A 26,583-nucleotide genomic window follows, 5' to 3' on the forward strand; every position below is an offset into this window, starting at 1 on the left:
TAAAGAATCCCGCTATTTATTAATACCAATATTAATGTTTACAATAAATTTAACAACTTATTCATTTTCATCATAACTTCATTTATATTAAGACATTCCAACTTCCTTTTTCAGTAAAAGCATTGCTTGCCTCGTATGATCCGTAGCCAAAGGATGTAACTAAAAAATACAAACATTTAAATACGTAAATGTTATAATTGAGTGCGGAAATAAACTGAAAAATCAGTGAAGCGTAAGGCCCTATGAATTGCATGTTAATGCATGGGTATTTCGGCACACAAGAAAGAAGTTTGCCAATGGTGTAATAGTCTGCCTAAGATATTTACCTTATCACAAAAATAACCAACATCATATTTAATTTGCTCTCTGATTTTTGCTTCGTCTGTTATAGTTTCTGTCGGACTCACCAAATCATCGCTACTAGTATTTAAAGTTCTGCTTTTTAATCTTCTTAACGATTCTTCAGTTTTGCATACCGATCGAAGAACTTCTTGAACCAAAGAAAAATACCTGAAATTGAATTGAACGTATTATTTACAAAGCATTAAAAAAGAATAAGTCAATAATTTAATTTACCCAACAGTATTTATATCAATTAAGCTTTTAAATAGGACAATGAGCCTCAATACCAATTTAATGCAAGCGTATTTCCCACAGTAATTTTGAACTGTGGGAAATACGGCAATATTTAGGTATAAAACAGGTATTCTTTTTAACTTTTTATCATATTAAAATATCCAAATAATTTATTAAAATCGTTATATGCAAAATATAAAATAAATTATAAAAACAACAAGTGAACAAAAAGGCCTGACGGAAATACGAACAAACACAAGAAAAGAAAAATCTTTAAAATAAATTTTATTTTTGACCCGATGATACCTACTTACAGACCAAATATGTAGGGAAACATTTTATTACACTATATTGGTACCAAGACGTTGAATATTCGATTTGAACCGCATAAGCGCAAATTCGCTTTTAAAAATGAATTACTTAAATGTTGAAGTTCGATTTTGATAAGACCTATTTTAGTATTGGGTAGTAGTTAAGTATAAAAGCTTCAAAAAAGGTTTTCAATCATATTACTATTTTTTTACAAGATGATATAGGTCTACTTACTGATTGGTTATTTCAAGAATAATACCATCCACTATATCTCCCAACTCTTCAGTTGATTTATATCTTTGCTCAAAAATTAAAATAGGCTTCACAGCTTCAATCATGTAGGCACTAGCCTCTCTAGGAAAAGTTCTGTTTGTTCTTCTATATAATCTTGGAATGGCAGTTATATTTTGCAAGGCGGATGTACAGTCATTTCGTTTTGCCGTACTTATATACATTTTAAAATAATTCTGAATTTTTATAATAGAGTTCTCATAGGCTTTAAAAATTTTGAACATAAAGTTCCGCAAACTTAAATTTATTACAGCATATATGGTAGTTTGGAATTCACTTCTTGGCATTATCAATGAGTGAAGAGTTTTCAAATCTGTTAATACATCTATGATGAAGGTAGTAATGTTATCATTATTTGCCACATATGATGTTTCTTTTAATACATTTTCTAAAAGCCTTATATATCGGGAAAGTAACATGAAAGACATTTTCACGAAACTATCAGCAAGTTGCTCGATATAAATACTTTCATGAAAACAGGACTTAAATGCATGCCATAGGGCTACTGAAGCTCTCACTCTAAAGCTAGGATTACTATTGCCGGCAACATAATTATTTATACCTAAATTAAGCGTCTCACTCTCAAATTTTCCTGCAATTTGTTGAAAAACAATTTCAAAGTAAACTGGAAGGTTAAATCGCTTTAAATGATGTTGAAAAGATTTATCTTCTTTGATTAAATCCTTGTCGCCAGCCTTTTCAGAAATGTATGCAAGTAGTTTGTAAGTACCAGTAAAGTTCCTTTGAAATAGTTCAGGATAACCAGGGGCTGTAATATTTGGATATATTTCTCTTGATTGACTGTCAAATTCTTTCCAAAATGATTCAAGAACAAAATTGAAACAACACAAGTCCTGATTATTTTTTATAACTTTCGTAAGTTCTTCAACTTTATTATCCAAAATATCTTTTTTTATTTCTTCATATGCTTTAATAACGCCATCTTCTCCGTACTTTACAAATACGCTTCGAAGCGATGGTCGTAAAATTATACATTGAAAAGTTTCATACGCAACATCGTGTTTTTGTAGGTCAGAATACATTCTTAAACATCTAAGTAGTCCATCAGAATATTGAGTATTAAAAGATGTTATAAAACTAAAGTTTATATTTTGTAAAAGCATAGTTTCAATATTTCTGACTATTTTTTCAATTTGTGGGGTCATCAGACCAAGTTGATCTAGATAAAGTTTTTGAAAAGAATACTGGTTGACGATACGATCCAAAGTTAAAAAATTCTCCATCGGCCTGCCTCCAGGAAATGTTAAAAAGTTTTTCCATTTGTCTCCACTAAGTTTAGCGAATAATTGAAAGTGTTCATCCCACCTAATAGGATGGCGAATTACAGTGTTTATGTGCACTGATGTATTCAATATATTTAACTGTAGGTAACCATGATTCTCTTTGGAGTTATTCTTTTTAATATCATTGAGCATATATTCATAACTTCTTGCAGCCTGATCTATAACATGATGAAGTGTCTGAAAAAAACGTACATGCGATATTAGAATTTAGAATAGATGTTTAGTAAAAATATGGCTTAGAAACTCTCTAGCTTAGAAGTATTTACATAGTTGATATATATTTGACATCAGTTCCGTTCGCTCAAACTCTAAATAAATTAAAAATCTAAATAAACGCTAACCTGAACAAACTTTTCTTAAATTAATTTAAATCGAAAATCTAACAAAAAGTAGAATAATCTTTTATATTCTATATAGAACCCATATTTGTTAGCATTTTTCGATCTGTAACTTGCTGAATCTTTTTCTTAATATTGTCCTAAACCTATCACTAGCAGTTTTCGAGTTACTCAATATTTTCCATTATTTTTTGGAAAATGCATCTAAAAGTTTTGTAATGCATCTGCATCTGCACTGCAAAAAGAAATGACAAAATAAAAAGAAACAGCAGCAGACACAAGTTTTACGATTATATTCAACTGTGCGTCGCAGGCGTTTATCGAAATCTGAAGAGATAATCGACTGGCTGCTGAACAACGGTTTATTTATTTTACATTCTTTATATTTTGAAAATACATTTTTTATAATAATTAAAACCCTGGGATTCACTGTCTTTTAAATTTTTAGATAATTGTCAAAATCGGGGTTTTAATGTTATTAAGGACCAAATAGAAATGTACTAAGAGGCATGTTAAATCCAGAATATGTAAATATATTTTCGTCTAGTAAACATTTAGGGCGTAATCGTGCCTAGTTTCCGGTTCTACCTCCTAATAAGCCAATAGTACAGTAACCAATGATAACTAACGTCATGATTGGCTATCTTAGAAAAATATAAGAAAAAATATAAAGAAACTCACATCAGAATGAGGTGAAAACGGGTCAAAGTATTTCGGATTCGATTCCGCTCACACCTCCTATTTTGTTTGGCGATCCATTAGAATTTTTTTTTGTGGTTTGTTATTATTGGCTTTTCTCGTCAGCTATTTAGGCTGGCTTCAATATTGGTCAGAGACTTACACGTGGTTGCCGGTTTTACCGATGGTCACTATTTACGGGGTATTAAATTTAAATATAACCAGATCGAATATCGAAAACAAAATAGCAGGTGCAAGCGGAATATATGCAAAATGTGTGCCAAATTTCAGATCTGATAAAAGATTTTTCAATGTTGTAATCTTTTATCCTATTTAGGTGTACGTCCTTGCTTTTATCGATTTTGTCGAATAAAACTGCATATTATATGTTCAAGCAGTTTTTGAAAGATGGGGCCACATGCAAATTTTGACAAAGTGAGGTTGATTTGGGTTCATTTTATTTATGTTGCGGTGTATTCAATCTATTTTGCAATTCTTACAATTTTTATTTACAAACTAAGATTTCCATATCATTTGATAGTTGTAAGACTTGCAAAAGACCAAAAAAAAAAGACCAAATTGCAATAATTGTGGGTTGCAACCTTATTTGTGAATTTTTATGGAAAATATGAATTGAAACTTGTTTAATTTGATAAATTTTGATATTTGTTATTTGTGAAAAACTGGTGCAAGGATCAAAGTATCTAGATTAATAGCAGAAAAATACAGAAGGAATAAGTTTGAACTTTAATGGACTTCAGCATGCCAAACCAAGATTTTTATTCTGCAAGTCAACATTATAGTTAAAGGTTAGTTTTTTCGAGAAAATCTACTCTAAATATTAGACTTGGAATTGCTAGTTTAATGGCTCTGCTACGAGGCAATCTGCCAGCACAATTTGGGTATTCGGGAAAACCGTCGAATATGTACCCTGTTCCCAGAGTCCATAACTTTCACAATTCAAATTCTTAATACTGACATGCACAGTGACGCTGCTCCCACGATGCCTCCGGCATCATCCGGTCTGGCTATATGCGTAAATAGGTTCAGCTACCACTGGCAAGAGGTAGGAAAAGGAAGCGATTCCGAAGGATAGAAAAGGAAAGAACGACCACGTGTTGACTGGGTGAAGGATGACCCGGAAATGGGATTGTTATTTTCACAAAATTTAATTCTTAAATGCACGAATGGCGAGGGGTAGGAAAGGGTCTAGGAAAGAAATCCGAAGGATAGGAAAAGACAAACATGGCATATTGACTGGGTGAACGATGACCCGGAAGTGGTACTTTAAATAAACTTAATTAAAAGTCTGTGTTTTTAAATATTTTTGTCGGCTTGATGATTTTTATGATTAACAGTCTAAATTGTAGCTAAATACTTAAGTTTAGTGTATATAAGTAAGAATAAAACAAGTGTATGAGTACATATTTCTTAATAAATATGGTTGTAATACTAATTAATATTATATTATTAACTAGTATTACAAGCATAACTTACGCTTCTGGGTTGTTTATATAATGGGAAATATCTTTGTAAATTGGAAAATATACATTATTTGTTTATTTATTAACTTTGGTTTTTTATTCACCTAGGTATATTTAGTCACACTGATTAATTTACAATTACATACCCATTGGTAATAAGTGCCAGTAATATGAGACTGTGGACATTCACTTGTATATATTTGCCGATTCATTCATCCCTCTTATATCAATTTTAAAATCTCAACGAAATTCCGAAAAATAAATGTGTTCTAAATCTCATTTTGGTTTAATTCTATTTTTGTTTTGCTTTCTTTTAGCCTATTTTGTTTTCAGATATGCTCTACTAGCTTAAAATTATCATTAGAAACATGTCAGTTATTAAATTATATTTCAAAAAGAGATATTTTTTTATAATTTTATATTTTCCTTAACTAAACTACATTTGAAATATCTGTATAAAATATGTTTATAAAATGAGTAGAGACGTGTGATATTGAAAACTATATTTATGTCTCATTATAATATTTTTGCCACATCTTCACAGAAATTAAAAAAGATAATCAACCCATATAAACCTAATACAAAAATCACATCTATTATTCTCAAAGAGACCAACATATTAATTTAACGAAAACAAAGAAAACACAAAGTCACGGTCTCACAACATATAATCACATGCTACCCGTGTTTCGCTCTAGCTAGAGCATTATCAGGCCTAATATCAAAAATATGACGTAAAACAAAACTAACGACTTAAATAAAAAAACTCTAAAAAAACTTTGACACTATATAAAAAAACAATAATTTTTAGGTTATAATTGCACAAAACAAAAAATTAAAATTAAATAGTGGAACGCAACAACATAGACTCATCGAGAATCGTACCCGGTACCACAAGGTTACAAGTACGCCAAAACATTTTCTTTATTTCCTATAAATTACAATTCTATGTTATGATCCAACTGAAAGATATTAGGAAATATACAATTTGTATTTAACCTGTCCTCGTACGCAGGCGTATTTCGAGAATAAAAAATTTCCCTCGGGGGGTCGTTATTAAGACCTTTACTACCTTTTAAGATCATTCAACCAATGACGATACCAAGTCCCACCGCCTATCAAATGATTTATATGGGAGCTTCATTCGTTGGTGAGCAAGACGCTCTTATCGCTGTTACGCAAGCATGCTTTATGTGGTTTATAGTATAAATGCTTGAAAAACCCCATCAAAATTCATTCAGGTACAGATTTACAGTTCATTCAGGAGGTTTTTTGTATTACCCAGCAAATGTGAGCGTAAAAGATTTCTTTTGTCGAGTACGATCCCGGTGTACTTTGCTTTTTTAGCTGGAGTGATGGGAGTGTCTTTGACGATAAGTGGAGTTATTATTCGGCGATTAGTGAATTTTCGGGTAAAAGTAACGAGTTCAGTTTTGTCTGCGTTTACCATTAACATCTACTTATCGTAGTAGGGGAGGAGTGTTGTTAGGTGGTGGGATAGTGTTTGTTTAGTTGCTTGTGCACAGAAGGATTGTGTATAAATTGCTGTATCGTCCGCGTACAGTGCCAGCTTGGTGTTGGGGAATTTTGGGATATCTGAGGTGTAGAGGTTGTATAAAATAGGGGAGAGAACCGTACCTTGAGGAACTCCAGCTTGAAGGTATTTGGTGGTGGATAGGGATTTTTCTATTTTGATTTGGAAAGTACGGTTTTGGAGGTAGGATGCGATAAGGGAAGTTAAATAAGGTGGAAGTTCGCAAATGTTGTGGAGCTTATAGATAAGTCCAGCGTGCCAGACCTTATCAAAAGCTCTTTCCATATCCAGAAGCAGCATGCAGTGTTCATCTGTTTATTAAAGCCGCTAAAGATGTCTTGGACAATCCTCGATGCGAGGAGAGCGGTATTATGCCGAGACCTAAAACTAAAGTGTTCCCTGGGGATTGTCCGTTTGGCTTCGGCTGCAGTGCTGATTCTAGTCAGGATGAGTTTTTCAGTTAATTTTCCAAGGGTGTTTAGGAGAGAAATCGGGCGATAGGAACTGGGCTGGGAGGGATTTTAACCGGGCTTAGGAAATAGTATTACTACAGCACCTTTCCAGGCGGTAGGAAAATGCTACAGTTCTACTATTACGTTAATAATGTACATTAGTTGCACGAGTGGTTTGCGAGGTAGCGCTTTTAGTAGGCGATATCCCCTATCGCCTACTAAAAGCGCTACCTCGGGGTCTGGTGCTTTATTATTGGGAAGACGGCGAAGACGTTAACGTATCTCGCCGGGGGAACACTCTGTACCCATACACTCTTTCATGAAGTTTGCTTATTTATTGTCTATATTTCTTACAAAGTATGTCCTACCGTAGCCGACCGAGAGTTCTAGCCGTGACACTGGTTTCGTGGCGTCAAAATTGAAGCCGAGATTTGGTGGCGCACGCCGTACAGTGGAACGACTAAGTGGAGATACCGCGGGACCTAATATTTTACATTTTACAAGATAATATATTTTTTTTATTATTACGTATTTTTAGGTATATGATAAATGTTTTAAATATTTTTTATTATTTATTTTATTGGAAAAATATACATAAACGGTGTTTCAAATTCGTCTTCCCTCAAAATACGAAAATGGATAATTTACCCCAAAGTTGCACATTATTTACTTGTAAAAGAATATGCCATATCAAAATATATATATATTATATTTTATGTGGTTTTGAAGATTATTGAAAAAAAAAACAAATTTTCAAAAACTTATTCTTGACACTTTCGTGGGTTATCTTGGTTGCTATGGGAAAGTTTTTGCATTGCTGTATTACTTTTTCGTAAAAATGTTAATGCCGAAAACAAAATTAGGTAGGTACCTACGCCAAATTTTTGTTGCTTATTTAAAAAATATAAAATTTGAATGATTCCGAAGATAATCAAAAAAAACCAAAAAAAAAATTTAAAATCCATTTTAATTTTTTCTGAGCTTAAACAGGAATGCAGCAAGAGGTAGGTATTATTCTAAATAAAATTAAGATTGTAAAATGTAAGTTAAAAATAAAATTGTTAATTTACCCACCTAATTTAAATACCGAATTTTTATTCTTTTTAAAACTCAAAGCGAGTATCAATATACATAGTTTGGTAGTTTAAAATTTTAAATGCGTAATCTTACTATAAACTACAATAATAACTGCAGTAAAATATTATTTCGAATCAACGCAAAAGATGTGCCCCAGCGCGGAATTTTTGCCATCGCGATGCGGTCGTCGCCTCACATGATTTCGGCTTCTGTTGTGAGGTATCGATGGAAGCGGGGATAAGTGTCCAGGCTAGAACTATCGATCGGCTACGGTCCTACACCAAACTCGCTTTTTTAAGATATTTTACATCCTTTAAAAAACGATGCCAATAAAAGCGCATAACTATGTATTTAATATAAATCTTTTGATAAAGATTGCTTAGAAAAATTTGTTTGTATTGTTGACAAACTATCGGCAAAAATACTGATCTGACATTTAAATAGTTGCATTTGGTTTACTATTTTTTTTAAATATCGTTAAAAAATATTTCACATTAGAGCTAAAATTACTTCTAAAGATTAAAATTATTGTATTACTTGCAAATTATGAATTATCTACGGGAAGAAATTCGCTTCAGCTTTGGGGGCTGCTGAACGAAATACACTTCTGGCATCCAGAATTTTTGCGCAATGTTACCCCGAAATAAAGCACCCTCAACCACAATTATTTGAGAAACTTAAAAAAAAGATTCGAAAGGACAGGAAGTGTAACGTACAAATGTAGAAAATAAAATGATGGTAGCTTTAAGGGTAGTTGAAACGCCCCAAAGAAGTACTAAACAACTTGCTAGAGAATTACCGGTTGGTATTAGTGCAAGCTCCATTACACGAATGCTTCGAAGTGAACATTTTCATCCTTACCATACTCAACTTTTCATTATGATGGCAGCGTTTTTCAACAGGCACAATTTTCATTATTATGAATCAGCAATCATTTCTTTACACGTCAAACTCACACCAACACAGATGGTCTATTAATGTTTGGGCAAGGATTATTGAAAATTATGTCATTAGACCGCATTTATTTCATGGGCATCTCACAGGTGAAATGTACCTGGAATTTTTACAAAATGGACTAAATGAAATGTTGGAAACGTTGCCTGCACATTATGTTCAAGACAGGATTTGGTTTCAGCAAGATGGAGCTCCAGCTCATTACAATCAAGCTGTGAGGCACTATTTAGATGGCCGGTTTCCATATAGATGGATAGGTAGGGGTGGATCCCAAGGAGATCCCAAATCCCCGAATTTGACTAAGGTGGATTTCTTCTTTTGGGGATATGAAAAGGAGAAAGTATACTAAGTGACTGCAACCACAAGTGAAAATATGCAGTTAAAAATTAGAGAGGTTATCCGAGCAACCTAATATGTTAGAAAAAGTGAGTGATTCATTTTTAAAAAGAATTAATGCTTGCGCACGAAACTTAGTTAAAACATAGTTTGTAGTCTAGTTATAATTTAATTTTAGGACAAGTTTAAATTTTTATTAGTTAGTTTTAATACATAATTGTTAGTATAAATACATACATAGTTAATACAGACGATTTTATCGGCATCGTTTTTTAAAGAATGTAAACCATCTCAAAAAAAGGTTTTAGGTTTTTGACATACTTTGTAAGAAATGTAGACATTAAATTAACAAATTTTATGAAAGAGAAAAATACAGAGTGTTCGATTAAAAAAAAATCGAGTTATTGCATATTTTATTTGAGTAAATTGGTAAATTTATATTAGACACTCTGTATGAAAAAAAAATTCAGACTTTTACCGAAAGATAAAGCTGATACCGTAAACTAACTACATTAAAAATTTCGTTTATCTAGATTAAACAGAGCGGTTGCTATAAAAAATTTAATAAACCCCTTAAAACAGTAAAAATATCCAAAAAATACGAATTATGTGGCAACGCCGTATTATGTAATTTGGCAACTAATACAGGAGTTTTACTTTCAACTTTAAAGGTTCATATAAAAGACGCTTTTGGAAAATATCCCATAACCCACTGCCTGTTAGATTGAGTCAGCGAATTTATTGGCAAAAAATGTGATAAAATTCTTGGCCTTAAGTAAATAAACTTTCGATGAGTATCCACGGTTTGGGTCGAATGAGAAATGCGAAAACAATGGCAGCGTTTTCTGCTCTATAAAACCTCTAACGGAATCAAATCCAAAATATGAAGCTATTATTGAAATTATTATGAAAAAAATTTAAAGCTATTATTACGGAAAAACTTGTTCCAATAGTTAATTTCTTTAATGTTTGTGGCCCTATTAATTTACTATTAGGTGAAAAATTGTTTCACAAAATTCTATTGAATGGAAAACTTACTATTTTGAGGCTATGTGGTTCCTCTACCCTTTCAAAAAGAAAATACCAAACCTGATTTCTTGAATAAAAAATTGTCCGTTTTAAATCGCTTCTTTTCCCTTAAGAAACGCTTAATAACTAATGCCTGTAACTTGGAAAAACATGATTGGGATTTTATCTGTAACTATTTAAATATTTTTATTACCTCAGAATTAAGTATTCCCGAGAGGGCAAAGATATCAATGGTTCCAAAGTAACAAAATTACCAGGCGTCAAAGCGGAAATATCATTTGGATCGGTAATAACAGAATGCAATCAATGGTCGAGAGCTAACTACAGCCTCTATCTGACATAGAATGGCGTACATTTCCTCGAAGGTCAAAATATGCAAACTCACCACCTTAACAAGATGTGTTTTCATGCTTCGGACACCAGCTTCCCACATGCCGCCAAAATTTGGCGCTGCGGGCGGATTGAAACACAATTTTCTCGGTCTCTACAGCATTTTTGAAAAATACTTCTAAAAGTTTCGCATCAACAAAGTTAGTACCGCAGTCGGAGTGAATTTTATTACAGTACTCTCTTTGGGCTAAAAATCGATGCAAAGCTGCAATAAAGACATCACTACTTAAATCCGACACAAGTTCCAAATGCACGGCTTTTACAGCGAAGCAGACGAAAATACACATATATGCCTTTTGAGATTTCCTCCCCCTGGACTTACCCAAAGTGACCAAGAATGGACCAGCAAAATCAACGCCGACCTCTTGAAATGGTTTCAACAGAGAAACTCTACATGTAGGTAAATCATTCATATAGGGAACAATTGGTTTAGGACAAACCCTAAAACATCTATAACAATGAGATGGACATCACCTTATTGCTCTTTTCGCAGACAGTATCCAAAACTGCTGCACAATCAAGAAATGCAACGTCTGTAAGCCTGGATGCAAATTTCTTTGATAAAAGTAAATAATTATCAAATCTGTGAGCTTATGCCTTTGAGGCAACAACAAAGAAAACTTTCTATTTTATGATAAGGAGGAGTTACCAAAACGACCGCCAACCCTGAGAAAACCTTGCTTCTCCAAGAAAGGGTTTAGTTTACGCAAACCCTTCAAAATAATTTTTTTTTACAAGACTGCATATTACCTCAAAAAAGACTTCCTGCTGTACCTGTTTCACAAAATACATTAAAGCGCGCTGCAAATCAATCTCGCAAAATGCAAAAACTAAAGGCTCCTTCCTTTTTCTACTACGAAAATTATGTAGCCATCTAAAGCACTACGCTATAAAACCTAAAATTTTTTGCAACGATGAATGTTTATATAGAAGACCGTCCTTCTCGGAAATTTTAAGAGAAGTTAAAACTATTATTTTCTCTTCCCGCAAATATTCCTCGTAACCACTTCCCACTGTCTGATCATTGTCAACAGGACAGGCCAGTGTCTCGAAGAATGACAGAGAAATGAAGGACCGTTAAAGCACATCGGGTGAGCTAATAACTCTGATGGATACATACCTTTACGATGGAATATCGCGCTATTTTTCGGGGGAGACCCTAAACTGGATGTTTCTTACTCGATTACCGACAAAGCTATGCCAACAATGAGTCGAAGACCTAATCCAAAAGAAGGTAACCTTTGAATCAGACCAAACAAAGATCTGAGAAACCAAAAGTTTCTCGCCTAAAGCGCCAACAACAAATTCTAATAGATTAGACAATAGAGTAGAGTAATTTTATTCAAAGGCGCTACTTTTAAGTTGCTAATCACAAAATAAACTTAATATTGGCCTTCTACTGAGGCTCGAAAATAAATAACAGCTGCATGGCCCTTTTCACTTGCATCACAAAATGCATGAATCTCACAATCTACCTGTTTTACAGGGATATGTCGAGGGACGTTAAGAGAGGAAACCTGTGTAAACTCCGATTTAAATCTTTTTCAACGTCTGGCAGGAAGTAAAACAATCAATATTGATTGATATTGAAGATTGATTGTTCAGTATTGCAAGAAATAGGATGCTGATGCTCCAGCGGGCTCCCTGATAGTATATATCAGACAAGATATATTCAGAAGCTGGAAAAGATTCCTTCTCATCCATCGCTATAGTTCCTTGCCTTATAGTTCGATTCGTTAAATAAGGTGAAGAACTAATTCCAAAAAACAACTGTATTTAATTGATACTCTAATACAGGGTCAAGTCTTCATACTAGCGTCAAAAACAACACGAAGTTTTGTTGTAATAGACTGCTCCTTTATTATGCAATGATGCGGTATATAGTAACCATTTTCGAGCTAAGTTGAAGCAATCAAGGACATACAACCTGAATCTAAATAGTCTTGCATGAACTCATTAAAGCTTCGCAATAATAAGGAATTTTTATAAAGTCTAGTTTCAAGCGAGTAGAGTCTACGAAGAGCTAAACGCCTAGATTCATCAAAAGATGGATCCTTAATACGAAAGGGTAAAGCAACAACATATTTAGAAGATAAGTCTCTATAGAATATGTTCAAATAAAAATCCTCACAAAACTTTGCTTCCGGCGATTCTATTAATTTCTGAGGTTTGCTTTCCAATTTCCAAAGCCTTCTCAAATTATTATCCAATGACTCAAACGTCGATAAATTGACGGATAAGCATAACCTCTCTGAACCGGGTGTATTTTCGAAAGCCCTATTGTTCCCATGATCACCCAACTAAAAACCGTATTCAAAAATAAGGCATGACCTGAAGTAAGGGGAGCTGAGCTGTTTTACACGACTTTACAATGAATGGAAATATTTAGGCTCCGATGAGTAAATCTATGCCCTCAGGTTTCCAAAATTGTTTATCAGCAAGTTCAAAATCCTTAATTTGTGATATGTTTTTGATATTAAACTTCTTATAAGGCAGTTTCGAGCAAATTTCCGACAGGATAAGCACTTTCATCGAAAATTTTAGCTGTGGCAATAAATGAGGCTTAATTATACACTCTGTGATACCCTTTGAAGTAGTGCGAGCAACATTTCCAATTCCGGAAAAATCGATATGTAGTTTCTGATAAGTCAACCCAAGAGGATGGAGACACTCTTTAGAAATAAAACAAGCAGCTGCTATATTACTATAATCCGAACAATATTAAAATATGCACACAATCTATTCAAAGATAATAAAGAGAAAAAAAAACAAATTCGAAATAAAGTAAATTGTATGTTCTGCTCGAATTTCGAAATATATCTTAAAAACGTATAAAAAAAACTTACCCAAACTTTACCTGAACCTCTTCTCGGCGTTTTTCACGAACAAGAACTTGCTTCGATTACTAGCCTACGATAGATACCAGGTTACGACAAAGCCGGCACTTGTTTTTTACGTAATATAGTCCAAAAAGTAGTTTTTCACAACACTTTTCCAGCGAGAACGAAACTTAGCCTGCTTAGGAATATTTATCGATTTATATTATTTATAATCGATAAAATTACTAACAATTCAAAATGAGACAATTTACCTTATTTTACTTTTCGGTAGCGTTACAAATAGGCTACTACAGCTCTCGGTTCCATCAAAGCTAGACGAGAGCATAAGAAAAGCTTATATCAAAATACCTAAGCCTCGTTGACCCAGGCGCGAAAAGAATGGGTTAGATATGTAAGATTAGCGTTTTACCAATACCACGACATAAAATTTACCTTAAGCCGGTAAAATCAGAGAAAAAGAACTAAAATATGATTCTTTCAATAAATTAACTAGCCGTTTTATAATTAATGTTAACGAGACGTAACAGTGCAAGTCAACACTTTCAAAATTATTGTTAATAAACTGGTTGCTCTTACCCCAATTCACTCTACAAATTCGGGGCAATTAACTTACAATAAAAGCAATTATTCAAGCAATTTTCCTGGCAACGCAAAATATTTTTATATTCCACAGGTCCACAGAATATTGAGAAGCCCAATTATCTCTAGATATGGCTTTTAGCCATTTAATTTTAAGTTGTTCATCTTTGGGGAAGCCAAAAACAGAAATACTTGCCTCCCCTGCTCTGAAACTACTTTTGTAATTAGATTTACATCCGGGAACACAGCAGGGACTTGGCATGTTTCAAAAGGCAAAAAAAATCTTCAATGAATTCCTATACAGATATAATCATTCAAACCTCGCCTATAGGAAATAGTCTATGAGTGTAAGCGAGAGGGGACATATGGAGTCCGCATGAGACAGACAGAGGGCACAATACATGCCGTTTCCAATACGCTACAAATTAATACGTTTGGCAACATTGATATTTCTGCCGCACGGCTCTCCGCTCGTTCATCGAAAAACGAGACAATTCTTATCCCCATCACACTGCACCGCCAATATGAGATTGCATTTTAAACGTTTAACGATAACGTAATTTTTATTCCTAGCTTCCTGCTTAATCAGCAAAGATTAAATTTAAAACCGCTCGCTATTTTCTTGTTAAAATGTGTTCTCTTAAGGAAAAAAGCAAAATATTAAGTGATATTATGCCGGCAGTTCTGTCGATGAAATATCAGGCAGAATTGCATTCACGTTCAAAAATCAGCCCATTCCCGTACGCAGCACAATTTTTGCAATTATCCATAGGTTTGGGACCTTTGGATGCTTGCAAAATTGCAGGAAATGCTACGCAAATGAGCAACCACCTGTTGTTAGACCGCTAGGCGAAGAAAGGGAGCTTCGAGAGGTTAATGTTTGTGCTGTTGCTGAAATGAACTTTCCTTGCAGTAGTACAACCATTGCCAAAGAAACGGGTATTGAGCCTTTAAGGGTTAGAAGAATTTTAAAAAGAAATAAGTACAAGTGCTATAAGTTACAAAAAACCCAAGAAATTTTCCCACAGGACCATGAGAGACGGATGGAATTTTGCCATGAAGTATTGGAAAGGGCAAATCGGGACGAAATGTTTATTAGCAGTTATTTTGTTTTTAGATGAGTCCTCTTTCTCTATTTGTGGTAAACATAATCCGTCCATTACAGTGGGTTATTCGAAAGAAAATAAGCACATAAGCATAACAACACATACACAATACCCTCAAAAGGTAAATGTATATGGGCTGGCATTTTAGGTGATTCAATTATGGGCCCTTTTTTTATCGATGGAAACCTTAATGCCAACAACTACCTTAATCTTTTGAGGGATGAAGTTCTTCCTGCTATTCGAGGGCTCAATATCAATTCAGAACAAGTTTGGTTTCAACAGGATGGTTGTCCCGCTCATAACGCAGTAGTGGTACGTCAATTTCTCGAAACGTCTTTCCCTGATCCAACAATCAGTGGAAACGATACTATTAAATGGCCCGCCAGAAGCCCCGATTTAGCCCCCAATGATTTTTTTCTTTGGGGATATCTAAAAGAACAAATTTATAGGCACGAAAATGAACGGGCTACTAATTTAGAAGAGCTTTGTGTTAAAATTAGGCAAGCATTTAATAGTATCTCCATTGAAATGTTGTCGAACACGAGAAGGTCGTTTTATGATCGATTGACGTACTGCACTGCTAAACAGGGTAGCCTGTTTGAACCTGACATAAGATAATTTTAATTTAATATTATCAAATTTTATGCTTTATTTTGAATTATTTTTTTATTTCCTGTCCAATATTTAGTTAACTTATGTTTACAACATTATTGCAGTCAATTTTTAGTTTATTTTTTGCTGTTAGGACAGGCAGCAGCAAAGACTCAAACGAAACAATTTTTTTTTTAATTTGCCACAGAGCAGTGCATCCCCGCTTGAACGCCTTAAGAATACTGAAAGGTTTCGGTTTCGGGCTTCGGCGGGGTCCGCTGCTTCGAGTATGTTGTCACAACGTTGCCAGACTTACCGCGATATATAGTTCCTATAGGCGAAGTTAGAATGATCATATCTGTATATAAATAAAGCTAATAGATTTACTATACTAATACTATACTAATACTATGGGTATTCCTTACCAGATTTGCTCCAAATATGTTTATAAATAAAACGAAACCTACATTTTTTGATGTAAATAAAGTTAACCTTGGCTCTAGGCATAAGTTTTTAGTTTTAGTGGAACACAAGATATTCACAAAAAATCTCAAATCACAGAGATAAGAGCATAACACAAAAATCTTAAAAGTGAGATGTAAAATGAACTTGAAAATCGACAAATAGCACAATGACCCACTTAAGAAGCTGGCCGGCTCCACCTGTTTCTGTTTCTGCGAGAACAAGCCTCATAACATCGAAGATCACGATGAAGAGGATTTTTCCCACACTGAATACCGCCTCAAAAGTTAAAGAAGCCCAGGGTATCGGAGCGGATGATTGATGACGAAGATTTTCCAGTTTCCTTTGGTGTCAGTGAAATGAACGAAGAAAATACGAAAGATGTTAAATTTGACGATGAATATTGTTGGCAATTTTCAAAATTCGTGTCCAAATTGTAGTTAGACATTTATCTTATATTCGTTTTTCTTATTTTAAATTACTTCCACCATTTTCTGCATTTACACACATTGATATGGTAATGTGCTCAAATTGTAATTTTATATTTATTTAATTTTATACAATAATCGATGCGATACGCAGCTTGCTGCAGTAGCAAAGGACAACGGATGACGGGATAGACCTAGCCAACACACATACTTAAATGTATGCGCGTTTTCAAGCATTTTCATATAAATTATTATATTAAATATCTTGTTTTAACACGTTCAAGTTAATAATAATTACTTATCATTATACCGCTTAATATTTTTATAAAATTTGTCGATTTTTTTTCTACCCAATTCGAAAATATGGATGCATCCAATGTTTACAAATAGACCTCTCGCAAAAGATCTTCTGCTTCAAGACCATAAATAATTCTTCCTCCTACCTACTGTGAGCATTACTTTCAATTGACTTGCAAGTAAATTACACGCAAAAAAATGATAGATTTGTTTTGCAAAAAACCGACCTTTCAGGCTCAATTTGCACTTTATGAGTTCTTTTACTGGTCTACTTCATTTTTACAAGACTAAGAGAAAGGGTCATTTACACAAGACTATGAGACAAGAGTATCATTTTGAGTCACTGTCGGGTGGGAGGTCTCGAGCAGTGGGAATCACACAGGACTGAAATGGAACATGAAAGTTCACCTTGTTGGTTATTAAATATATTCTCCTATTAATTAAAGTAAGATATAAGATTAAATAAAGGAAGATAAGTTAAGCACGAGAGAAAGTAAGCACACTCTAGAAAATAATTATGATCATAGCCTCTTTCAGCATAAAAACCATATTGCCTTAGAATTAAATATTTTCTTTGAATATCTTCTAATTCATTAATATAATATTGATAAACCGATGGACCCCGGTTTATCAAAATTAATATTCTAACTTCAATAATTCAAATTCTAACCGAGATTGTACAAAAGTAAAATTTAAATATTTGAAAGCATCACTTTGCTGAATATCTTTAGTGTTTCTAAAAACAGAACCCAACATAATTAAGACACTGCTGCATATATATCATATATTAATTGATTGATATTAATTAGATTCTTCTCACTTGACAAGGACATATGGAAACACTTTCTAATATTCCAATGTAGGCTATTTGAGTTACACCACATTTCAAGAGAGTTCAGATCCTGTTGAAACATGACACTGTTATTTTACATCTTATAACTTTAAATCGTCAGCATTTCGTTCACATTTTAGTGAACTCTTTTTTGCTGAATCGATTACTACTTCATTAATAAATAGAGAAAAAAGAAGGGAAGCAAGAATTCCTCCTTGAAAGGCACCACTAGTAGCTATATATTACATAGAATAAAATATAGAAAATCCCCATATTTCAATGTATTGGGATCTATTACTAAGGTATGATCTAAAGAATGAGATCAAGTCTTTCAAGATTCTGAAAATATATTATTGCTAGTACATATCTTAGCCCATAAGTTTAAAGGATATTTTCCTCTTAAACCTAGAAACGTTAGTCCTATGGTTGGAACCTTTAGTGTGACTGTGATAAAAAGTACATAGGACAAACCAGAAGATCAATTAATGTCAGATTTAAAGAACATAAGTGAAATATGGAAGAGTTGAAAAGTCAAGGGTCTGGGGCTCTCATACCGATACTACGTATGCGCTGCGTTTCTTATTCAAAAGAGAATAGTAAGAACCATATGTAAAGTACCCTACTTGGACCACTGTGCGCCATTATTTTCCAGACTGGGGATAATGACTATCTTCTCTCTTTATTTGTATAAAATATGTTCTCACATAAAAACGAAAACTTCAAAGGCCTCTTTTTCTTCCTTAATTACAATGGACTTTCTTAACATTTCTGGTAAAAAGTTGCATTTACATCACATCATTGAAATACTTTATCCTTCCTAAATTCATTTCACCACTTTAAAGCAGCGACATCAAACAGGTTATACTTATACTCCATTACTTGCTTAACTATTCTCTCAAACCTCAAAGCGATATTCTGATAAGATCCGTTTCAACTCAAGATACTCAGATACGGTATTTATTGCTCAACCAGATGCTAGATACAAAGGTAATAAATCAATAAAGAAAAAAAAATAATTAACTAGGACTATCCTAAGTTTGGAGAAAGAACTTCAAGATAAGGACAGATTTATTGAAAGACTACATCGAAACAGTTCAACTTTAATAACTTAGTGCAGGAAGCAGAGAACAAGTTTGCGTCAAAGTTGGATCGACAAAATAAACGAATTATGACTCTGCAAAATGAAATCAAAACTCTACAAGATGGACTGAAAAGATTATTTTTTACAAGAAAATGGAAGCAGAATTAAATAATAGTATCTTGGACTTAACAAAATCAAGTGAAAACATGATTTCCACCAAAAGAACACTCGAATTGCAGAATGCTGAATAAAGTATGCAAATAAGTGCACTAAATTTTGAACCAACCCAACTTCAAAGTAGAGAATGCGAATCAGTAAAATGCAATGACCACATAATCAGCTCTAAATTAACAACTCAAGATAAGACAACCTCAAAATAACAGAAAACACGGCAGAATTAAGCAGAGAATAGAGCAAAAAATCTTGTAAATTTTGAATGATCCCTGTATTTAAAAGTATGTCTGCTCACTCACACCAAAATTCCTCATTCCCCTTAAAAAATGAATAAGGAACAAGAAGTGAAAGTGTAAACAAATACTACAAAAAGGAACGACTTCGTGTATGACAAGGGGCATTTTGCGTATTTTGGTATATAATTCACTAGTACTTAGTAATCAATCCCATAAAACTTTACCAAAATATTATGTATATAGAAGAAAGGAATTAGCTACCTATGGTACATACATTTTTCCCCTAATTCATTTTATATCTCACATAATATATTTATTGATTCTCCATAATTATTGCTCTCACACCCACAAGTCCCATCATCCAAAGGCAACAAAGCAAATCAAATTCCAAGAAACCCCAAAATAGCAATAACCAATGATCTCAAAAAGGAAAATCTATTTCCAGTGGACAAAACCACAACAGAAATGAGAAATCACATAACACTGGACTAATTACTTTGCAAAATGTTTCTGCAGCAATGCAGCTTGCCACACAAACAAGTATTATAAAGGACATAACAAATCTTGCAGGTAGTAGCACCAAAACTTTAACGTGGCAAATGATTGTTGGAACAAGAAAAGACAAACATGATGTAGTAGCAAAGAGAAACCATTGGCTATTTGTATCTAAATCAAAAACAATATTTACTGAACCCAACTTAAAATGTTACCTAACATCGAAGTTTCCAAAGAATGAGTTCGTATGTAAGCCAAGCTAACAGACAAAAAACGTTCAATTCATTTAAAGTAACTATCGACATCGACCTAAAGGAAAAATTCCTTGATCCTGCTTTTTCGCCATATGATGTTGAAGTAGGCAACTACTTATTTCAAAGACCAAGTTTCTTCAAGTCAAACTCACAAAAAGTCTATACTACCGAAACGTCAGTGGCAGCTCAATCCAGACATAGTCAATTCAGTTACAAGAAATCAGTTTAAAATAATACATCTAAATCCCCAAATGAGCTGACAGTGAACCAGAGCCAATATAGTTTGTATCTATTTGTGGACACTGGCTGAAGGAGTATAAGGTACAAAACATATAGATTGACACTTTCAAGATGAGATCTGTGTATTGCCACAATGATGGTGGAGGAACCATGTTGCGTTTTAATAATAACTGAAAGCCGTCAACAACTCCTACGAACATTGAAAACATCCCAAAGATTGAACATTGTGTGAGTAGTTTTACAATAAATAAAACAAAATATATAGAATTGTTAGTGTATGCCGCAGACCAAATTCAAATCTTGATATCTTGTTTTAAAAACTAGAAAAATTGTTAACATTGTTTAGATTATCCACGAATGTCATCATAGCAGGAGATTTTAATATTGATTTAATGCAAAACAGTTCACCCAAACATAATTTGATTGATATATTTGCCTCATATAACTTTGTACCATTAATACATTCCGAACTAGGAACTGCAACTGTGACTGATAACTTTTTTTAATATGACATGTTCCAAGAAAGACTTTTTAAATATGTAAATAAACTCTTTTTTAGTTCCAAAGCAACACGATTTCCACTACTGAACTTACCCAAGGGCAAGGGCAGAAATATATCTATCTGCCTGGGGCAACACTCATCAATCTTTCAAGAGGAAGTACATACATGCCGTGAAAACAGAACCATCAAAACTACAGAGATAGTCAGGTGGCTCTAAAAGTGCTAGAATCCTCTACACTAGAGAGACTACTGCAAATCTAGAGCAATATGGAGCTGCAAAAACAAGCTGATACTGCTTGGGGAAAAAACAAAGTTATTCTAACATGGATTCACTTTACTGGGAGGGATTACCAGGACACAACCATGCAAAGGCTATCATACCAGACGTAACAAGGAAGGTAACAGATACCATGAAGGAACTTAACAGGAAGTACCAAAAAGCTCTAATGGGAATGTATACTGGCTACTGCAGATTGCATCACCACCTGAATGGAATACATAATTAAAGCATGTAGTAGGGTGTCATCAGGTTGCTATGCTCATGGAATAATTTCTAGAAACTTAGATGTTAGACCAGAAATGCTTATCATGCCCTAGTGGAGTCACATCTTTGCTATGGGATTTGTTTCTGGGGATTACTATCTCTTTATTACAGTATTTGTTCTGCAAAAAAGAGCAATTGGAGCCCATTGTGGAGTAAGGTGTTATATATCTTGTCAGCATGTTTTTGTGTAAAACAGAATTTTGACCCTTTGTTGCTTACTGAAAATAATTTTTTAAAGAATAGTCACAACCTCCTGTTTGTGAGGTATCTTGATAAACACTTTTTATGCTTAAAATGCAACTTCCTTAAAAAGAGAGGCACATGATATTAAACAACAGGAAAAAATGGACAATTAGTACGGAAGTAATTTTCTTCATCATTAAACCTACATAAGGGTTAAATAGTTTTAAATTCTCTGTTTATGTTTAACTTACTCTCACTTCTTCATGTAACTGACTTATTGGAACAAACAAATATTCAATTTTCTTATTCAAATTTGTCAGGTATTCAGCTAAGACAACAATATTTTCAGTCTCATTTTTTAAAATCTCAGCCATGTGATGCTGCAGCTCAATTCCATAATTTTTTAAATCTGCTCTGAGACTTTCTAGGTCTGATTTTTGAATATACTGGGATAGACATTGGTCAACACTGAAGGTATCCTAAAATTGGAATCATAATTTATATTAATGTAGACTCCTGGGTTCAGATTGCATATCTAACTTTAAAAAAGAAATGTCTCCAGGATTGAACATCATTCCAGTCCATTATGAATACAGGAAAACTCTTGATTCTATACGGAATTTCCAATTATCTAGGATTTCGAATTAAGGAACACACAAATGTATACAAAAATCACACAAAACATCGCTTTGTTCACATATTCATAGATCAATGTGTGTGAACCAATCGGTATCCAGCGACCAAATCGAGAACGCAGCATATGTCGGTTGTCAGCAACCTATTTATTTATAGTCCGCGCTGGGTGTTACTATAATGCCCGTATCTCCTGAAATTCAAAATTTGTTGTCCATATTAACAATGAATGCCTAAATCGAATTATTATGATCCCAAATCTCTACAAACTAAGGGTTTTTTGTGAAAATTAATTAAAAAGTCAAATGCTAAAGAAATTAAAATGTACAAAATTATGAAATTGTTAGATGTTTAAACATATAAACGGCTATAACTTCCAAAGCCCTCAAAGGATTTAGATAAAACCTTTTTCTGTAATAAATAATTAATATCTACACTGGTCTGAGATGGTTGCAAAGATCTACAAACGAAAGTTTTTTTCGTAAAAAATTATTGAATTGTTAGATGTTAAAAAATATAAACGGCTATAACTTCCAAAACTCCCAAAGGATTGAAATAAAACTTTCACTTGTAATTATTAATTAATATCTAAACTGATTTCAGATGGGTTACAAACCTCTACAAACGAACTTTTTTTCGAAAATAATGTTTTGTATATTGTCCCTATGCTTAGGGTACTCGAAAACCTCTAAAAAAATCTTCCATTTGGTTTTGTTTAATATTGTTTAGAGAATTTTTTTAAAAGAATAAGTCGTTTAGATTAGTAATCGTTTGAACTACTAAAAAAATTTAAAAAAGAAAACTTTCGTTTTTTAACATTGATGAAAACCAAACACCAATAGAACTTATTTTTTAAACATGCACATAAATATGACTGAGGTGCGGACAAATTTAAATCCGTTATGCTATTTTCAAGAAATAAGCTGCAAACGTTAAAAGAATTAATATAAGTTATAAATTTACTATCGATGTTTTACTCTACGGGTTGGGGAATCGATTTTCATGCATAGAGTGGATTTGAATTGCAGGAAGAACTTGGTTTTGCAGCAACTCAAGCAATTTTTGGGCGGTTAAAGTACCAATAAAACATCGACAAGAAAATGAGAAAAAAATAATAGCGCTTTAAAATTCAATGCAACATGTGGTACAGTCAAACTATAGGCCGAAAACGTCATATAAACTAAAAAATTGGCCGGAGGCTTGGCATTTTATCTACTTCGACAAAAAATTTGCGTTAGTGATAAATAAAAAATATATATTTTTTGAAATGCTCTTTTCCATATCATAAATTTTGAGATGCGAGTCAAATTGACAAAAACATATCTTATACGTGAAGGTACATTTCATACATTTAAAATATCTTTTCTTAACCTACTCATTTTGAGTTTTTTAGAAATAAAAGTTTTTGTAGCATTATTTTTATGATCGTCGTTACACATATCAAGAGACGCGTCTTTTTAAGAGTATTGACATTTGAACGAAAATTATTATATTTTTTCCTGACCAGTTATCGAATAAACTGTTTTCTCGACGGTTTACTTCTTTTTTTCACCCCTTAAACCCACCCCTACGACTTTGACCCTGTAAAGTAAACTCTAAAATTTCTAAAAATTTTAAACCTAAGATCAAAGTTATAGGTCTACGGTATAGCACTAATTCACGACCAACCTTAATCATCCCCTAAAAAAATCAACAGCTCTAGAATGACGAAACCTCAGTGTAATATGGGTCTCCAGTATTTGTTTGACGAAACACCACCTTCCTCTCTGACGACAGGAAGCGGTGTTGCCATTATTTTTTTGATTTTATTTGAACAATGAGTAATCTTCAATTTCCCAACCTGTATAGGAACAAAACTATACAGGTTGATAATAGACTTCCGCTAATTTTGGACTCCCTCCACCTCGCAAATGTCCGAATTTCAGCCCTTTTTTTTTGCATTTAGAAAATTTCGATTGACATCTTATTCATGATGAATCCCCTCGACCCTAGTCTGGTTTGACGACCATGGTTTGGGAGTTATAGTCGTTTATATTTTTTAACACCTAACAATTCAATAATTTTTTACGAAAAAACTTTCATCTGTAGAGATTTGCAACCATCCGGAATCGGTTTACATAATCATTATTTATTGCAGGAAAAAGTGTTATCCAAAGTTTTGAAAGTTATATCTGTTTATATTTTTTAACATTTAACAATTTAATATTTTTTATTAAAAAACTTTTTTTTTTTTTTGTAAAAGTTTCCAATAATCTAAAATCGCTTTAGATATTTATTATCTATTATAGAAAATCGGCTTATCCAAAACTTTTGAGAATTTTAGCAGTTGAGAGCCTTTTTTTAGTTCTTTAACATTTGACTTTTCATTTAATTTTCACAAAGAAATCTTAGTTTGGGACCATTATAATTCGATTTAGATATTCATTGTTAATATCTGGACAAAAAAATTATTAAAATCCCTTTGGAATTTCAGGAGATACCGGCGTTATATTTATTAAATAACAGCGAGCGCGGACTATAAAGACGACCGACATATGCTACGTTCTTGAATCGGACGCTAGCTTCACACACAATCATAGATTAATGCTTCTTAGATAGGAATTTCCCATAACAGCTAATAGAACACTGAACTATCGATTGACTGTTGCGCCTTCTGAACGTCGAGAAGTAGTACTAGCCGGAAATAAAAATAAAGCAAATTTGATTGTTGGTCTACTAAACCGTGCGCTTAAAATTAGTGGGAAATGTGTGGTTCTTTCATAAACTATAGTGCGCAATTAGAAAAATTGGAACTAAAGTCCTCCATTTACCACTTTTTCTATTGGCGTACTATAATTCTGAAGACCCCATACATTTCTTACTAGATACATAGATCTGGGTTTAAGAAATTAAACAAAAAATATTCACAAAATATGTTATTGTATTATAAAGAGATTGTAGCAAAAAATTCACAAGGTATTATCACATAAAATAAGATATAAAAAATCTTCCAAATTCCATAATTTAGAAACTTACAACTTAATTTAATAAGAAACTTTGTCAGAGTAGAAATTATTCATTGTCTTCCGGAAAAATATAGTAAATGCATAAAGGACAATAAAAATTTAAGAAATTCCCCAAGGAATTATCCCCTACTCAATTTAGCAGTCAGGTTAATGAACTTACCAGAATCATCAATGGTATATTTCAATTCTCATACTTCCCCACCCAATGGAAATCCGCTTATGTCATCCTTCTCCCCCAAAAAGGGAGAATCAGCATAAACTCCCCGAGCTATAGGCCAATAAGTCTTCTCTCAGCAATGGGAAAAATCGCCGAAAGAGCTATCCTTAACCAGCTCACCACGTTCTGCAACAGGCACGAAATAATCCCTGATGGTCAGTTTGGTTTTAGAACCAAACACCCCATCACCATTCAAACGACCCGGCTTGCTTTCCACATCCTCTCCGGAGCAAGCCGTGGATTGAACACGGACCAATCGATCATTTCGTGTTTGTGCCGACGGTTTTGTTTTTACTCCCCACCCAATAAGGGCAGGTGTTCCCCAAGGATCCCCTCTGTTCTCCCTCTTGTTTAACGTTGACCTGGGAAAAATACGCCAAGGCTCAAGCTGATAAGGCCAAAGGCCAGCTGTCGTCCCTCTATTCCCTCCCTCACCCCAGGAAGAAACTGTCACGAATGACCAAGATCCGGTTCTACCCAACGTACATCCGCCCAATCGTTACCTACGCCTTCCGGATTATGTAAGGCGCACCATGATACGTGCGCAACGCGCGTTATAGGTACCCAAAGCACAGATTAATTATGTCTGAAAAAAGTGTACAATAAATAAATAAACGTACAATAAATAATGTATAAAAAAGTGTAATAATCTCCGCTTTAACATAAAACATACGGAACAACTAAATACACAAAAAAAGAATATATTTAAAATATTGGTGTATAATTTTCACCAATAGATTAAAAGATTAAATTCAATTAAAAGATTAGGGATTGAACCATATAGTGTTAGTACTTAAATAAAAATTTATAAGGTAGTTAAAATGATTTTGTTGTCTTTATGAGTCTATTACTTTTTATGCTATGAATATTTATTATTATTATTATTATTATTATTATTATTATTATTATTATTATTATTATTATTATTATTATTATTATTTAGCCAGTTAAGGCTCGCACTCCCTCTAGGGGGGGAGGGATCATTTACTTATCCCAGATACCTCCGATATCAAAAGGATTAAGCTCTGTGGGGGCCTTTTCCGTGCCCTTAAGTGACCTGAAATGTAGAGTTATCTCCTAGGAATTTTCGGGTGCTGCGAGCAGTTGCCAGTAGTACTGCCTTTTACAT

The 26,583-nt window shown here is 33.5% G+C and overlaps 1 protein-coding gene across 1 annotated transcript; it reads right to left on the minus strand.

Moving 5' to 3' along the window:
- LOC126748675 (conserved oligomeric Golgi complex subunit 2) lies at positions 1 to 22,333 on the minus strand. The gene is made up of 5 exons (XM_050458049.1): positions 22,140 to 22,333; positions 21,851 to 22,078; positions 1,123 to 2,660; positions 327 to 510; positions 1 to 159 (listed from the first exon to the last, which is right to left on the minus strand). The coding sequence occupies exons 1-5, from the start codon at positions 22,182 to 22,184 to the stop codon at positions 88 to 90; spliced, it is 2,067 nt and encodes a 688-aa protein (XP_050314006.1). The 5' UTR covers positions 22,185 to 22,333; the 3' UTR covers positions 1 to 87.
- Between the last annotated feature and the right edge of the window lie 4,250 nt (positions 22,334 to 26,583).

The sequence above is a fragment of the Anthonomus grandis genome, chromosome 22 (genome assembly GCF_022605725.1).
Source record: "Anthonomus grandis grandis chromosome 22, icAntGran1.3, whole genome shotgun sequence".
Classification (NCBI taxonomy): domain Eukaryota; kingdom Metazoa; phylum Arthropoda; class Insecta; order Coleoptera; family Curculionidae; genus Anthonomus; species Anthonomus grandis.